Below are 18,046 nucleotides of genomic sequence, written 5' to 3'. Positions count from 1 at the left end.
ACAACTTTTTAATTATGGTATGGTTTTATGCGGTATTGAATATGATTAAATAACGTCAAAAGAAAAATTTTACAATCATCTCTACTCTAATGTGCAGTCCAATGCTTATATTTTCATGGTTGGGTTTCCAATACTTTCACTTTCTTCCAGCATTTTAACTTGCTTAGTTAGATTATCTTTCATTACAAGAAAATCTTCAAGTTCTGCTCGATTATAGGAAGGAGGGAAGGTGCATGGAGATGAATCTGCTGGATTTTTCACCATTGAATCTATCGTAAATTTCTTCTTTAAACCTTCGACAGAACAGACCAGTGTCTCTGAGCACACTTCGGCAGCCCCTTTTGGTACAGTAGGTTTATATTTCAGAAGTTGAGAAGTAGTTGTTATATTCGAATGCAAAAATTAGAAATAGTTATTATATTCGTCAGGGTACGTTAATAACAAGTCATTTAAAACTCACCTTAAAATCAGTTCGTTACAAATATAAGGTTGGGGAATGGAAGGGACCCTTGTGTTCATTCTGCTTTTCCATAGCAGCTATTCTCTCGAGCTTTTGCGTGTTCAGATATGAAAACATACAGAATATCCTTTGGCATTCAAAGAGTAAACTTCATGACATCTGTGTAAGACTTCAATATCTAACATATAAACTAAAAAAATCCTCAAAGGTATACCCCAAAAACATGGAAATGAAAGATTACGAAGAAAAATTAACTAACTGAAATTTGTCTTTACATAATACATTAAACACATATGTATTATATTGTTTTCTTATCTTTTGAGTTCAGGGATGTGCAGGAGGTGTTGATTCAGTGGACGGTTCCTTCCTGTGAAAACTTCTTCCAATCATCAGTAGATCTCCTACTCGCCCAAACATTGTTTTCCTTCTTCTTTGAGAATTTCTATCTCTAATATCTAAATTATCAAAATCTTCCGAATTTGGTGTTCCTGTATTATCTGTGATGGAAGAAGAATACCCTCTTGGGTGAGTAGAAACCGATGATTTTGGCGTACGAAGCTCTGATCTTGGTGTTTCTGCAGAAGAATAAAAAATTGAGCCTTTTAAGGCCTCTGCCTTATTGGGATCTTCATATAAAAGTTTCTCATCCGAATTTTCATGCTCGTTCATGAACTTCAGATCTTCAAGTTTCTTTAAATTATTTTCCTTGTGTTCCCTATCCACGAACGTCCCATTCTTCTCCTTATCCTCAATCTTCGAATTTATTCTAAGGCCTTCATCTTCTGGGGTAAGAAAATTCAAGGCTTCATCCCTTTCAGAAAGACAATCTTTGAGTCGGGAATTTTCATCTCTAGCAATGTCTGCTGCTGCTTTTGCAGCATTGGCTTCATTAATAGCCTGCTTAAGTATATCCCTCAATTTGTTAGTTTCGTCCCGTGCTGCTTGTGCCATATCCTCGGCTGCCTTGAGGGACTCGGCAAGTCTTGCACTCTCACGTTTTGCAACAGCTGCTTCCTCCTCAGCTCTTATTATACAACTGACGAACCCCATTTCCTTCCCGTTCGAAGCCAAAATTGACTCCTCGGCTTCTAATCTCAGTCTATCCGCAGTATTCTTGTATAATTCTGCTTCTTGTTTAGCTTCATCTAAAAGCTTTTGATGCCTTTCATCCGTACTTCCCGCCATTTCCTTCAGTTTTTCTGCTGCTGCTTTAATTTGCTCAAGTTCCATTTGGGCATTAACAAGTTTCTCCTTTGTTTGATTGGCTTCTGCTGTAACTTCCTTCAATGCCAAAGCTAAATCTTCCATGGCATTCGTACTCCTCTCTTCTGCATCAATTGCCAACTTCAGTTCGTTTTTAAGCAATTCCATCTCTTCGAGTAGGCTCTTAACCTTCAATGAAGCTTTCTTTTCATCTTCTTGGGCACGAGCCAGATTCTCCTTTGTCAATCGCAGCTCAGCCTTTAGCCCTTCATTCTCTTCATCACTAAAATCAGCATTATTAAGATCTCTGCTATTTTGCTTAGACGAGTCTTGCAACAATTCAATTTTCTCACGAAGAGAAGTGGTTTCAAGCTTCAATTCTTCGAGAACAATCTCCGTCTGCTCATGCTGTTTAGTCTTGATTTCCATCAAATCAATCATTTTGGATTCCGATTGCTTGCCTCTCTCTACTTGGTCTTCTAATTCTCGAATCTTCTTCTCACCCTCAGACAACAACTCTGTTGCCTGCATATTTGACTCTCTCACACTACTAAACTCCTCCTTCAACTTATCTAAAGATGCATCTCTCTCTAACAAAGCGAACTCAAATTGCTTCGTCTTTCCAAGTTCCAACTCTAAAGACTTAATCTTATCATCTTTAACCTTCAATTCTTCATGTGAATTAGTTAGAATTTCTTTCAAACTCTTCAATTCCATCTTTAATTCCTCGACCTTACTACCTTCACTCAATCCAATACTCGCCTCGACAGCTTTTTCTTTTGCCTCTCTAAGTTCATCAAGGGCTTTATCTCTTTCTACCTCAGCAACTCCCAATTGTGCCCTAGTCCTGTGGAGCTCTGCCTCCAACTCCCCCTTCTGTTTCTCCATTGACATAGTCCGATTACTCAGTTTCTACATCAAAATGAGAACCACAAAATCCATCATCAAAATCAAACAAAAGCTAGAATTAAACAAACTAACATACGAATATAGATAAACCCATAAATCAAAAAGTTTTTATATACCTTGGAAGACTTTTTATCAGCAATTTTAAGGGCATTAGAATCAATTTGTGAGACCAAATCACCTCCCCTACAAAACTTTGAAGCAGAAAGGGTCCTAGACAACACCGATGTATAATGATTCTTCTGGCCAAAATCATTCGACCCAGATCTACAAAACCCATAAAATCACAAAAATTCAAATTCTAAACTCAAAAATTAAAGATAAATTTACATGCAACCATATGCATAACTAAAAAACGGGGAAGATGAACGTTAAAGCATGTAATCAATGAATAGAGTCCGATAAAATCTCTGCAACACAGAATATACCATGAAATTTTGATGGCCCAAAAAATATAGTCAGTGTACTCAGTACCTTGATTTGGAACGTAACATTGTATGGTGAATCTTGAACTATGGCTGTGATTCCTTCGGATAATCAGAAAATAAGTTTGGCGAAAATAAGCAGGGGAAAAAAAAAGTATAAGCAGATTTTTGTATTTTCGTTGAAAGCTAGGTTCATGACAAAGTCCGAAGTTGGCGGGTATTTGTTAGGCACGCAGCACGCTCCCGTAACGGCAAAAGTAAGCTGAGGGAGATTTAGAGAGAGAACGAAAGTAACTTCGAAACAAATTTCACTATTGTTCCTCAACTTATTGTCTTATTAACAAGTTAGTCCAAAACTTTTTATGAGGAAATTTGTCTACTAATATTATACCTCACTTCATATTATTAAGTACCAATTAGTGATGACAATGGAACAGCGCCCAATCAAGAATTTTCAAGAGATGACGAGACTGTAACTGAAAGTCTAAATTATCCTCATTCTAAGTCTCATTTTTCCATTTACTTTTTGCTTTATTTTTTATGAACATAAAAATAGAATAAAAATTAAGAGTTGGAACTAGTTCAAGACGAGTCCATTTTCTCCATCCTAGCTCCGTTGAGATTAAAACACAATAGGTCATAAGAATAGAGCATTCTATCATTCCTCATATCAAACTCAAGTTAAAAAGTAAAATCTAACTTTATAAAGTTGGACATACAATGATCACGTGAATATTTAACACATCATCAAGTGTTTTCATATAAAGCACATTTTGAAAGTTATTTATAATCAGTTTAAATTATAAATTGCTATAAATAAGTGATAAATAAGTATGTGATACTTGTAAATCCTACAAAATATACAGATAAAATTTAACTTGACTAATTATAAACAAATTATGAAAAGGTGCTGTGTGTAATAATAGTTAAAGATCGACAACTAACTTGTTAAATCTTTAACTATTAGATCGAGAAATAGATTAGGGGACTAAATATGAAAATTTTCCAAGAAAATTATACAAATCTTTTGGAGTTTGACACTGTCTAGGGGCCGGCAAACATGACCTAGGAAATTGCTTTGATAGGAAGTAAATGTTACTTTCTCCAACGTGAGCATTTGCTTAAAATTTCAAATTTGGACATTTTTTATATTAACCTAAAACGCTCACAAATGTCTTCCTTTACTTTTCTTCGTAATTTCGAAAGAAACGGTCTTCACCAATAGAAGTTTGCCTAATTATAAGTCAACAATAACATAAATAGAATACTATTCTTTATATGGTGCAGGTATTCAAATTGCCTCTCGACCTATTTGAAAAGTTCATTTAATTTTATTGTGTCATTCATTAGCAAATAAAATTATTTAATTGATGAGCTAAATTAATATATGAGATTCTCAAATAAAACTAACGAATTTACACGTTTCTATATATTATTCTTTCACAACAACATTATAGTTAAATTAAAAATTATACATGTATAACTATCGAGTTTACTTGAGCATTAGAGTGCTTTCAACGAACAACTCTAAAATCATTTCTGATGTATTATTTTGAGAAAAAAAATTATTAACCTTAATAGCTTATATTGGCCATTTTAGAGCTGTTTGTGTCAAAATAACGCTTGCGTAATCACATCTTTTCATCGAATTCTTCTAATTTCAAGATAATGATCAGTATGACAAGTTTGAATATTTCTATTTGATCATGTTGGACACAAATGGTTCGATGACGTTCTTCAAAAATTGCAACCGTAGACTCCAATTTTAGTCATTCACACTTGATTCACTGACTATAAATGTATATTTTTTAAACATTCGGGTCATCATACCTCAGTTTTTGGGACAATAGTTTTCTTTGGGATAACTTTCATACAATAATTTTATTAAAATTTAAGAGTTTTAACTAAGCCTAAAAAATTAATAATAAAAAAAAGGAATGAAGACATCTATCATATCAATAAAAAGCCCACAATGCTATGTCGAGAAAACTAAAATATGGGATATAGTAGGGGATCAATTTGAATCCTTTGAAGATGATGGAACGCCTGATATTGCAAATCTTTTTTCAGATAAACTAGAGATGAAGGCCATGTCATTCAATGATACTATTGATAGTATTATATAGAGCATGTTTGTGATTGATTTTGAGAATTAATTTTTTGACTGTTAGGAGAAAAGTGGGGTCCACTTGTGAGAGAAGAAGTCAAATATGACGTCTGGAATAGTGAAATAACAGTAAAAAAATCAATTTTTTGAGCCAAAACTCCCAAACAGGCCGATATATTGATGGTGATGATATAGCTGAAGAAATTTGAATTGTGAATTTACGAATTTTTTAGTTTGAGTATTGACCAATTATCAATAAGTGTTTTGACTTATGAGATAACAATGATTTTATGTCAAGATCTTAATTAAATTAGATAGGTTGTGAAATTTTTGTTATAATTTACATTATAGAGTTTTAGGAAGTTGAATATTGAATTTATTTAATTAAATTAATAATTTAAATATAACATTACAATAGCGCGTCATGCCATACTTTTTTCAATAATAACGGTTTCTCGTATCGTATCCTATCGTATAGTGTCCTATTTCATTTCCAATTTCCATTTCCGTGCAGCATAGCCTCTCTCCTACAACAAATGGTTGGACAATTTTAATTCCAATTTCTTAATTAAGCCCTGTGTATCCAAAGTATTTTATGTTCGTTACTAAAAAAAATCTTTTCTTTCGAACTGAAATTACAGATGCTCAATTTTCACCAACCAACAATTAGTGGCACTAAAGGAAATACAACATAGGTCCCTTAAACTGATTTACTTTATTTAAGTCAGTCCCAATACTGTCTACCTTAACTGGATATTTTCAAATCCATTCCATTTTCTTGCCAAACTATAATTCTTTTATTTCACAAATTTGGGTCAAACCAACAATCTCCATCTCGACCCAAATTGAATAATCACGACATGTCTCGACACTCATTTTTAAACCCCTTTATACTAGTCGTCTCTACTTTATTTAATTTTATAAATTGTGGAGATAATTTTATTTTATTTTTGAAATTCAATATCTTATCCCATTAGCTGAAATATAGTTTAGATAATGATAAGATTTTATCACTTTTAGATTAAAAATTCAATTGAATTAAAACTCTCAAAACATGATGGCCTCTATAAATGAGTATCAGTTTCCTTTAGAAGTGTCATATCTCCATCTTAATCGTGTTTATCTCTCTCTCTCTCTCTCTCTCTCTCTCTCTCTCTCTCTGTATATATTTATATTTTTTTTTTTTTTTTTATTTTTTATTTTTTTTTTTTTTTGCAATGGAAACAAATTTTATCCCCAATACTAGTAAATTCTATCTTTTTAATTGATAATTTTCATGTAAAACAAAGCCAAACGAACACCCAAAAACACTTTTATTTCAACAATTTTCACGTGAAAAATTATATCAATCAAACACAATAATTTACAATTCTCTAAAAATAATTTCTAGACAATTCAATTCTCTAAAATTCATTTTCTGTCCACCCAAATTTCATCTTTACAATCAAACAGACCTTAAGTGTTTGTACCTTGAAATTCAAGTTCCATTTCCACTTTTGTATTAAACAGTCAAAGTAAAAAACGAATTTATCGAATATAACATTTTCTATGGAACTCACTTCAATCAAACGAACCCTAAGTAAAGTTGGCAAGCCATGAGCTGACTCGGAGTCAACTAGTAGGGCGAGACGAGCTCATACTTGGAAGAACCCCGACGCAAATCTATATACTTTATATATGCCTTGACATTCAAAGTTCGAATCCACACGATGTCGCAAGAAAATAAAAAAAGGAAAAGTTTCATTCAGCTACCTGATTTTATTTTATATTACAAAGGACCCAAAAAAGATTTGAAACAACTACAAGAACCAGAATGAGTAAACTGTAAACCAATTAACCTAACTGCAAAGGGCACAGAGCAACAAAAACCGAGCTTCAACATCGTCCCACCGAGAAGAAAATATCCACAAAGAAAACGAATTTTGCACAAGAATTGAAGAGACTGTGTAATGAGAAGGGCTCGAAAAACCAAATTCAATTATTGCTAAAATTTCCCTGTATCGCCCTCTGATAACCAACTGCTATCATAAATCTTTTTGTCCACTTAGGTAATGATCTCGAAACCTATAATTACCATCAAACCAGCAACATAACTCAACAATATCGGTACTTTTCTACTAGTCATCATGAAAGTTGAAACATTCTGCAACTTTAAGGTGATTTGCAAGTCGTTTGATGGAAGGTTGCACGGCTTTGGAGAAGGAAGCCACTGAGTCAGGAAGTTCAGGTACACACACAGGCAAATACTGATCGCCACTTTCTCGTAAGCAAAATAAAGCAAGCACGGCACGGCAGAAAATGAATCTGGAGAGACATCATCAAAGAAGATGATCATTTATTAGATCAAGCCATCATGTGAATTCTTGCAATATGAAGCATTTCTAGGACTGAATAGACAATAAATTATCTGTGCATGATTATTTCATTGAAAACTCGTAAAACCGCGCTACTAGATTCTTTATAAATGGCATAAAAGTGAATCTATAACATATGAAGTGCGACCTGTTTATCATGCTCCATTTTTCGACTGAAAATGCTAGAAGTTGTTGGGGCATTCTTAGAATTTAGACATGAGAGTATGATGACGTCAATATGTAGCCAATTAATGGACCAAATATTATCCGCGTCTAAAACCAAGAAGTTTTATTGACATTATCCATAATTTTTCACTTTAAAGAGAGAGATGCGTAGTTCAAGTTTAACGTAATTTAGCACCTAGAAACTTAAAAATTCTCATTTGGACATCACATCATTTTCATTTTGACTATTTGTCTCTAGGAGTAATGAACTTATGATACAAGCAAAGTCCACATATCATCAGTGAAAAACTTGAGTTAGACGTGAATTTTCAATTATGGGCTCAATCATGTATCCGAGACCATTACATGAAGGCGATCAGGGACATGATATAAGTTACCTAAGAATAAGCCGCCGAAGAAATGGATCTGACAGAAGTTGGGCCCACACCAGATCCAGACTAGTTGAAGTACAGAGTATCACCTCCCATTCAGTGAAGGCGGCTGAGATAACACCCTGCGCATCTTTGTACATGTCCTGAAACAAAATCTATTAGCAAATAATACATAGTGACGTGGACATACCACTGAAGATGTCTATCATTTACAAAATTCACTCACCGCACCATCACTAGAAAAGTTGTAATCAACCAATTGGCAGAAAGCTTGTAAAGGAGCGGTTAAGAAAAATGTGAACTGACTTCCATTTCGTGCCATATCGTTCTCACTCCGGTTCTTGAATGAAGGCTTTGTAGGAGAAAGAAATAATGCAGCAGGTTCACCTCTTTCAGCTCCATGTAGAATCTGAGAGAGGTGTACAAATCAGCAATAAGCCAAAGGAACACTTTTTTACCCTTTAAGTGAAATGCCATATCTGAACTGACATTCAAGAGCAGAAACTTTCTGCTTCATAAACATTTTCAATAGCTTCATGGAAAATGTTAATGGATAACTTTACCGCCCGAGGATGTAAATAGATGAAAACAAAGGGCCTACTAATTACATTACTTGAGATAGGGAAAAAACAAGAGGTTCATATCAGCTAAAAATGCTCACAGGGTAAACCTGATAAGCAAGAACAGTTTTGGGTTTACCATTGGGCAGGGAATTAGTGTAGTTGAGATAATTTCTTTTTAGATGTAACTAGATACAGTGACAATTAAAAGTCATAATTTAACAAGGAAATCAAACATTTACATCAAGTACATGTTTTGGGAGCAGGAAGGAAGTATCAAACTACTACCCGAATCTTTTGGTTCACAAAGCATTCACTACCTCACGAGAAAAAACAGATAAATGACAATAATACGTTAAATAATTCTTGGAAGGTTAGCAAGACTCTGTACCACTGTTTTAAAAGAATTATGTGGAGGCTCCTAATTGGATGAGGCTCACACTTAGGGCTCTTCGAGTGCTCTTTTCACACCCAAGGAATGCGACTCATGACCAGGGTATATGCCACTTAGTTTCAATTTCAGAAGGTTGGTATTGACTTCATACTAGTCAACCTTTTGCTCTCTCACAAATAAGTCCCTATTTTCACGCTGAGAAAGTCATTCAGTTGTCAGAATTTTAGAAGGGAATAATAAACTCTAGTAACGCCTTTTCCTTTTGAACCAAACCTGTACAACAATAATAACAAGCTAAGCCTTGTTACCTATAAACTTGGAGTTGAGTGAATGAAATATTTTGCGCCGTTCTGTGTCAATCCGAAAGTCATATCTTTTGGAAATAAATTTTATCCTTTACAACACCTCAAACCATGCTAATTTTGTTCCAGTCCACTCTTTCATAGATTGTTCTAATAGAACTGCATAACGATTATGAATGGAAACTTCTTTACCTTTACACAGGACAAGTTCTAATCATCTAACTTGCCATTTCCCTAATGTATCCTCCGTATGTATTATCGCCAATTATTAGCATCCATCCTCAATTCTTGATTTATCCATTCAAGTGTGACCATCCATATCTCTTGATATCTTCATTTCTTCTAGAGAATTTTAGTTTTTAATGGCCCGATACTCAGTGTCATAAAGTATAGCCAACTAACTAGCCATTTTATATAACTTCTCTTTTAAGCTTTAAGTCACTAAGTTAGTATTATCTTTCAGTTACATAGAATCTTTATGACATTTCTCCATTTCATTCAACCCGCTGAGTCCCAAGCATTATATCCTCTTCAAATACTCCTTCCTCATTAATTACTGAAACTTAATATGCAACCTGAGCGGTGTTCTTTTCTGGATTTTCGGAAAACGTTCAGAAGTATGTAGTGGTTCAAAATTCAAAATATATGTGAGGAACCACCCTAGTGTTCATGAAATGAAACTACATTTACTCACTAAGAAAAAGGGTGGGAAAATGTGATAGAAGATGGTCAATGCACGACAGTCAAATTAACACATCATTATCATGGATTCAGAGCCACTTCTAGAGGACACAGCCAAGCATTAAGTCTAAAGCCTCGAAAAAGTTACTCTACCAAGTTTTGACAAACCTGCCTTGAATCCATGACTATTATCGCTATCTATTATCAAAAAAAGAGGTCTTCTCGTGAAAGGAATTATATCACACGGGTAGAATGTATTTGAACCTGCAAAACAAACATCAGTTGTAAGCGATGGTAACACCAACATTTATTGTGGAGATTAGTATCTCATAATAAGAATTAGAATAAATTAGGTTCCAATTATATATCCCTTACCTCCATTTCTGCATGGACCTAACCACAAATACTCCTCAAAATATTGACTTAAGTTTCCCTTAGGAGTAACATGATTTTCACACTGACATTTGTTCTGTTCGTGATGATTGAGGGATTTAGCATTGGGCTTAGAAAACTTTCTTGATACTCCAGAGCTTTCAATTTCCGAAGTACTAACACGACCAGAATTCCCTGCATCCATCATATCAGTAGTCAAGCGTCATATGCAGATGTCCAGCTTATTTCGAGTATTAAATTTAATTAAGTCAACCTGCAGCAGATAGGTATATTAATATAACACTCTCTGTAGGAAGTTCCTCACAAACGGTAGCAATCACCTGAAAATACATAAGCAACCAAGGAAACACAAGTAGTTAGAACTTAGGAAATTATTACAAGATGGGAAAGAATAAGCTCATTCTTTACATGTTTTAATATGCATAGTAAACTTTCTCTCAAGACCTATTTTAGGCAGAAATTAGGAAATAAAGAAGTAAATAATAATGCCAAAATTTTGAGCACTCACGGCCAATAACTGTGTCACAGATGGACGATAGAGAACAGCCTTTTTAGGATTTGGAGGCAAATTTGGATCCGTCATGCCTGCCACTAAATTTATATCGATCAATCCAGAAGTAACAGAATGATCAGTGTGAGTACGTGCTTCTGCTAATTCAACGGACTGTTTCTGATAGAAAGATCCACTAGGTTCCCATTCCAAACATTGCAGCATTCTGAAAGTGTCTAAAGTCAATTCTGCGAATTTGACCTGAAATGTCATATAGGGCGAATTTTCCATGGAGTTAATATAGCTCCATCAGAATCAATGCAATCATCTAAATGCCAAGTCAGTTACCTCATTTTTGTGATAGCTTGTCAGAACTGCATCTTGGAACTTTAGAAGTCTCTTGGCATGGAATTTGGAAACATAAGGGAGTGAGGTTGGATGTGAATCAAACATGGCACAATAACGTAAAGGCCTAACATGCGCTGTGGCTGTATCAGCTTTTGTAAATCGAAAAATTTCTTGCACCACCAGCCTCCATTCTTTGAAGTTGGTACCCTGGTCAAAATGGAAACCTATTGTTACGTTCTTAAGTCAAATTACATACCCAGGACAAAATGAGAATTTGAAATAACTAAGGAAATGAGAAAAAACAAATTAAATGAATTCCCATTGTTTCATAATAACCACCCACCTAGAGCATGATGTGATTCTGTGATACTTGCCATAGGCTTTTAATTTCAGTTCACGGTTACACGTGACAAATAAAAATTGGCGATAACACTTGATCAAAGAATAATGGGAGGATATTTCAGATTACAAGGAGCTGTGTACAAAGTGTGCAGAGACCATCGCAAGAAAATTGTGTGACAGTTGTACGCTAAAGTGAATTCAAATATTAGTCTGATCTCGCATATTGAATTCAGTTTAATCTACAGAGACGAAGAAATTACAAATCTAGACATAACCTTGCAATCCATGATAAGAATCATCAGTCAATATATCATTTTCTTCATTTCGATCCACAATTACTTTTAATGATATTATCACTGTTTTTAAAAGCAGGTAATGACTTATTGATTGAATATTTTGATCACATTTACTTTTAACGATATTATCACTGTTTTTAAAAGCGGGTAATGACTTATTGATCGAATATTTCTTCTCTTTTCTATTTATATTTCTTATTATGTTTTACATCATTAACGTAATCCAATATACACGTGACCCTAAAAAGCAGAGTATAATTGCATAATCATCACAGCATTTGCCTTAGTCCTCAAGTGCCACTCGTCATAGACCTTTTATACCATATTCAGTGATTATCATTGCCATTTCGTTTATTCTTGAGATTTAACTAACTTTTAATGCTCTCATTTCCAATCAAACTTCAAAGCTCAATGTGTTAGAAACAAAAGAGAATCGACGTTATTCACAAATAGTTGTAATGATTTGAAATCATTAAAGTGGATTAAAGAGAGATAGAAACTTCAAATCCATAAGAATAAACAATAAATAGGTAATCTCTTGTACAAAGATGAAAGAAACAATAATCATTGCGATTCTTTCGATTCTTTGGTTCAATGAGCGCAAAGAATTCAACGTCGACCGTCTCCAATATTCAGGGAGTGACTGCAAGTAGGAAAAAGACATCAATAGGATTTGGAGACTTTTGCACGCACATTGACATTGTCCACTTCTAAAGTCAGCATGAATAAGCAAAGATAAACAGCAATTCGACAAAACATCATAAAACATGCTAAATTTATGAGATTTGGAGATTCTCTCGTGCAAATAGATATTTTGCAATTTTTGATGTAAGCATGGACAATGAATGAGCAAAAGATAGCAAATCGACAAAACATCATAAAACAAACTAAATTTATCCGATTTTTAAGCCAAGTAAATACTTGTCGATGTTTTCTAATTTCAAACATTATATCACATCAGCCACATATTTACTAGAATTTGAATCTCAAGTAAAAATTCAACCAATCATCATAGTTAAAAAAGTACTAGCAATTCGTACCCGAAATTTGGCCTTACTATCCTCGACCAGATCCTTAAACTTTTCGACAAGCAACTTCACCGTCTCCGCACGGTTCAAAATCAACGAAACCATCAAAAACCTCGCGTAAAACCTCAACTCCTTGAATCTAACCCCACGATCCTCACTCGAACCTTCAAAATAATTCCTTTTAATTATAGCTTCGTAAAATATATACGCTTCGAGCAGGAAACGGGCTTCACTAGTCCTCAAGTACTGGTTAAAATAAAGCTGGCCAATTCGGGATGCGATCTCCCCAATTTCCCAGCGCTGCAGGCCCGAATTAACCAATTTAGCCCTATTCTCCTGCTGATACTTCCAGAGCCGCATGTAAGCCTTGAATACCTTATGGAAGAAGTGCCCATTTTGCTGGCTGCTTCCCCCGCCGTACGGATGCAGCGGCACGTCACGTACACGCGCGAATTTCCGTTCAGCAGTCTCCACCAGAGTGCGAAACGTCGTCGTAACTATATTATCCTCCTTTGACATATTGAAACGAACCCAAAAAAAACCTCAACCCAGTTGATTTTTCATCCGGTTTATCGTTTTACTTGGTCCTAGCTGGGTGCCCAGTTGCTGTAAATTGCAAATTAATCTGTCAACGGAAGGCGAATAAAAATATGGGTTTTAAGGGGCGTGAAGAGTGAGCTGGGAAATTGAGGAAAATATTCTTTTTTGTTTGTTTTTGTATTCGAGTTTAACAACGGCGGCAGTGCATAGGGGACTGGGGCGGAGGCGACATAATTGGATTTGATTTTGGGCAACGTGCGAGGTGGTGGGCGACTGAGTACCGTTGTTTTTTAGGCTGTGACCTGAAATGACAGTGCAATTCCGGTGTGTGTTTTGTGTGTGAAAGTGAGAGAGAGGAGAGCGAATGTGAGTGTGTGAATAACACGTCATGCGTGGGTTTTATAACATTCGAGCTGGCATTGGAGCCGCCCCCACGTGTTGAAGTAGGAGAGAGAGGGGAAAAAAATGTTGATTTGGGAAATTTACTAATTGTGATTTAAGAATTGTTTAATATTGTTTCTGCGTGATAATGTCTAATTTTAAAGAGAAAATTGGACATTCGTCTTCCACCTTGACGCAGCATTGCTATGTCAAGTTTACATGTTTTGCAAAAAGTTTTCTTTTGTTCAGTTTCAATAAAGGGAAAATTGGAAAATTGTACATTCCTTTTCGACTTTTATATAGCATTGTTATGTCAAGTTCATGCGTATTGCAAAAAGTTTTCCGTTTAGTTTCAGTATGAGAAGAGGATTCTCTCATGCATCATCGTTGCATGGATAAATTATTATAGGTTTTCATAAGTTTCTCGGTTGTTGCATTATTCATTGGCCCAAACCTTCTCGGTTGTTGCATTATTCATTGGCCCTAACCTTCTCCTTCATTCTCCACCACCTCTATGTTGACCAATCATACAACATCCATGGTTCCAATAATTCGTGTGCCGTTTTCGTTTTATTTTTATGTTTTTGTTGGTAATAAAGATTAAATGATGAACTGTTATACCTACTTATCTTAAAAAAGAACTAGAGATATCCAAATACATTTTCCTATGTCAGATTAAATCCCCTCTCTTTTACATGCACAAATGCAGCATTGCTCCGTCAAGCTTTCATATATTGCAGAAAGTTTCTCATTATTGAATCCCATAGAAGTCTAAAAACATGTTCCTGGCGAAGATTACCCTCTCAAGTATGATCATTGCATTAATAAATTATTTCCCTCACATGACTATCTAAATAGAAGCAAGACCCTCTCTAGGCAGATTGCGCCTTTTGATCAACAATCAAGGCTCTCGATTGAATGGTAAGAGCAACTTTTAATTTTGTATGATCTCAAACAAAATAATTGAAAATTATAGTCACAGAATTAATCGTTTTAGAAAGGAAGTGTCTAATTCTCCATCAAAGCATCATACGATTATCACCAAAACATGTCCAACATTAAGTCCCTGTTTGGTACAAATTCAAATTCAAATTTTAATTTAAGTCAAAATCAATAATTAATTTTAACCACACAATTTATGAGATTTTTGTTCTGTTTGTATTGCTTTATTAATAGGAATATGTATTTATGGATTATTCTTAAATTTAAGTATACATAAATTTTATAAACTTAGCCCTTGTTTGATTCCATTTTTGGGAGAAATAATGCATTTTGAATAGTAGATTGATGGAGAATATGTAGTTAAAAATACAAATAAAAAGTTTTGAATTTGCGTGTAATATTATATTGTTGAAGATTATGTGATTGAAAATAAATTTTGAAAAAACAAATTTTTAGAAGAATAAGAATCAAACAAGGGCTAAAATAATACTTGCAGTTTGTAGTTTAAAAAATTGTAACTTACTATTTTACATTATGTTCAATAGATTGCAGCTTAGCTCTCCAATTAACTTGGTCTATTGCGTCAATTTTTTTCCTTATTTTATTTGAAGAATACCCAGCATTCTTTAAAACTTTATGGGAGGGGGAGGAGGAGGAGGAGGAGGGCGGGGGTTGGTAGCTTATTCTAGACAAAAAATAAAAAATAAAAAATAAAATAAAATAAAATAAGAAATAAATAAATAAATAAATAAATAATAAATCTTGCTCATGGACTACTACTAATATAAATGGTTACTTTATAAAATTAAAAAATAATAATAATATTACAACGCTGAGTCAATTGAACAAGATAACTCGTGAGGTAGTTGGAATAATTAAAAACTTTGTATCTGGGATAAATTACACCTCATAATAATACCATTAACTAGCTCATCAAATATTATACAAGAATAAGAATTACATGTTTTTCACAATAGAAAGAGAGTAATATATAGAATATATTTTTCTACTTTTGACATTTTCAATTTTTTGTTATAAACGTCAGTGAAAGATTCCCACTTACTTAAATCTTAATTTGGCTATTAGGCTTTATAACAGCTGATCAATTTCAAAGTCAAAGATTCAACTTATTTTTATTCAATTTTGGTTGCTTAGCGTACATTATTTGAAACTATTGGTTTCTATCATCTTTTCCAAGGGAATAAAGTTTTGATTTCATTTACTTTTTCTTTTTCTCTCATCCTAAGGTCCCAAAGCTTAGATTTAAAAGAAAATTATAATCAATAAAATATAATTTCCTTCATTTTTATTTTGTTTTTTACTTTTTGGCTTTTCCATCATAATGAAATCAGCAACAAAAAAAATGATCACTTTTCAAAATTTAGGAAGGGTAATTGGGCAGGTTTAGGTGGCCCTTAAAGGATTTTTGGGAGGTAGGAACGAGGATTAAATATTTCAATTTTTACCCTGTTTACTTTAAATATGATTTATTTTTAAAAAAATAGAGGAAATAAAAAATAAGAGTCGTAATGGAGCATGACATTTTTTCATTCCTACCGAAGCTTTCGAACGAAAATTTTAAGGATAAATTATGAAAAATTAAAAACAAAAGTTCTTCATCTTTTTCGAACAAAAACAAAAAAAATCAAACCTACTCCGTGGGGTGGGGTCATGGACTTTATTTAACCTAATACTCAATCTTCTATTACTTTAATATTAAAGACTTCTTTCACTTTAATACTTCAAGACATATGTACTCAATCTCGATTTGGGTCGAAATCTTATCGATTATGTAACAATTTACAAGTTAAATCTTTTGTCCAAAATAAATTAAATTTGTAAAGAAAGACGTATTGAAAATTAGAATACAAATAAATTACTTCAGTTTTCTTCAACTTAAAATTTTAACTTATTAGATTAATTGGTTTAATCTAAAATGACACTAAACAAAAGTACTTTTGGGCCCAAATCTATTGTGATGATAAACGGCTCGTCTCGTCTTGATCTTCTCTTGAATTCTTAGAGCTTCCGTCGTTCCATCCCCGCGGGAGCAGAGAACCCGTCGCTATTTCGAATGTGCTACCAATTAATTATGAAACAATTTACTTGTTAATTTTGTTGTGAATTAAATTCAATTCGCAAAGAGGAACGTGTTGAAAATATAAATAAATTACTTCAAGGACTTAATCTTTTAACTTATTATATTAATTAGTTTAATCTTAAGTGAAACATAATGCTTTTGCATCGAAATCTCATCGTATATGAGACAATTTGTGTTAAAGCTGTTGTGAAAAATACAATTCGATCTTGGCATAAATAAATCACTTCATTTTTCATAAAAGAATTTACACAATATCCTTCTACTTTTAAAAGAATATTTTAACAAATAACTATGCATCAATAAGCTAACCTCACCATATATTATAAATAATTTGCAATTGTCTGCTTAACTGGTGACCATCTCACCTAATCACCTGAATAATTGCTTAATTTCAAATATAATTGCTTAATAATTTATGTGTTGTCCCCATACCTCTATGATTTGACTCATCATGAAAAATTATTTTCATATCATTTATGAATCCTTTATTGTAAAATGCTATTCTATGTGGAGTATAAAATACAACCTATTTATTTTCCCTACCTACATTAATAATGACATTCTAATTTAATACAGAAAATGATGGAACCTACCTACATACAAAGAAATATCTAGTACTTTGCAACATTCTATTATTTATTCTACTTTCTTGTGACAATAAAAAAAGGAAGAAAAACAATTATCTAAGAATCCGTTTGGTATGATTTCTACTTTTTGCATTTTGTAAAAGTGTTTTCTGAGAAATTTAACTTAATTAGTGTTTGAAAACTAATTTTTAAAAGAGTTTTCTTTTCCAAGAGAAATTTTAGAGTAAGTCATACTAACTCAACTTTCTCGAAAAGTTCTTCAAATCAAAATAAGCGCTTTTTATAAAATTAACCAAACGAGTTGAATGACCAACTTTTCTTTTGGATTTCAAAAGTCATATCGGATAAATTCTAATTCGTCACGCCAATACAGTTGATACAGTCGTAACAAATCCTCTACACGTCACACTATTACACAGCCCTACATATTGATATATTCGTATCTATCACGGACGACATAAATTTATAATCTACAATTATTCAAAATAAATCCGAAAATTAAATGTAGCCTGCCCATTATTGATGTTTCTACTATTATCGGATGCCTTGAATAATGCATGTTCTTTTTTAATGTTTGACTTCGTAAACTATAGCGAGTGCGTGTGTGTGTGTCTGAACGTGATTGACATTTTTATTATTGAGTCCCCAT

General features: G+C 33.5%; 2 protein-coding genes across 2 annotated transcripts; both read right to left on the bottom strand.

Moving 5' to 3' along the window:
* Nucleotides 1-568: 568 nt before the first annotated feature.
* LOC111376286 (WEB family protein At5g16730, chloroplastic-like) lies at nt 569-3,228 on the bottom strand. The gene is made up of 3 exons (XM_022999233.1): nt 3,044-3,228; nt 2,689-2,836; nt 569-2,575 (listed from the first exon to the last, which is right to left on the bottom strand). The coding sequence occupies exons 1-3, from the start codon at nt 3,061-3,063 to the stop codon at nt 785-787; spliced, it is 1,959 nt and encodes a 652-aa protein (XP_022855001.1). The 5' UTR covers nt 3,064-3,228; the 3' UTR covers nt 569-784.
* Nucleotides 3,229-6,824: 3,596 nt separating this feature from the next.
* On the bottom strand, nt 6,825-13,770 carry LOC111376285 (protein SCAI-like). Its single transcript, XM_022999232.1, has 9 exons — nt 12,859-13,770; nt 11,181-11,387; nt 10,851-11,093; nt 10,596-10,662; nt 10,325-10,516; nt 10,122-10,213; nt 8,239-8,421; nt 8,019-8,155; nt 6,825-7,405 (listed from the first exon to the last, which is right to left on the bottom strand). The coding sequence occupies exons 1-9, from the start codon at nt 13,363-13,365 to the stop codon at nt 7,219-7,221; spliced, it is 1,815 nt and encodes a 604-aa protein (XP_022855000.1). The 5' UTR covers nt 13,366-13,770; the 3' UTR covers nt 6,825-7,218.
* Nucleotides 13,771-18,046: the final 4,276 nt, after the last annotated feature.

Source organism: Olea europaea, unplaced genomic scaffold (genome assembly GCF_002742605.1).
Source record: "Olea europaea var. sylvestris unplaced genomic scaffold, O_europaea_v1 scaffold1481, whole genome shotgun sequence".
Lineage (NCBI taxonomy): Eukaryota > Viridiplantae > Streptophyta > Magnoliopsida > Lamiales > Oleaceae > Olea > Olea europaea.
This window is presented reverse-complemented; position numbering and strand designations above follow the sequence as displayed.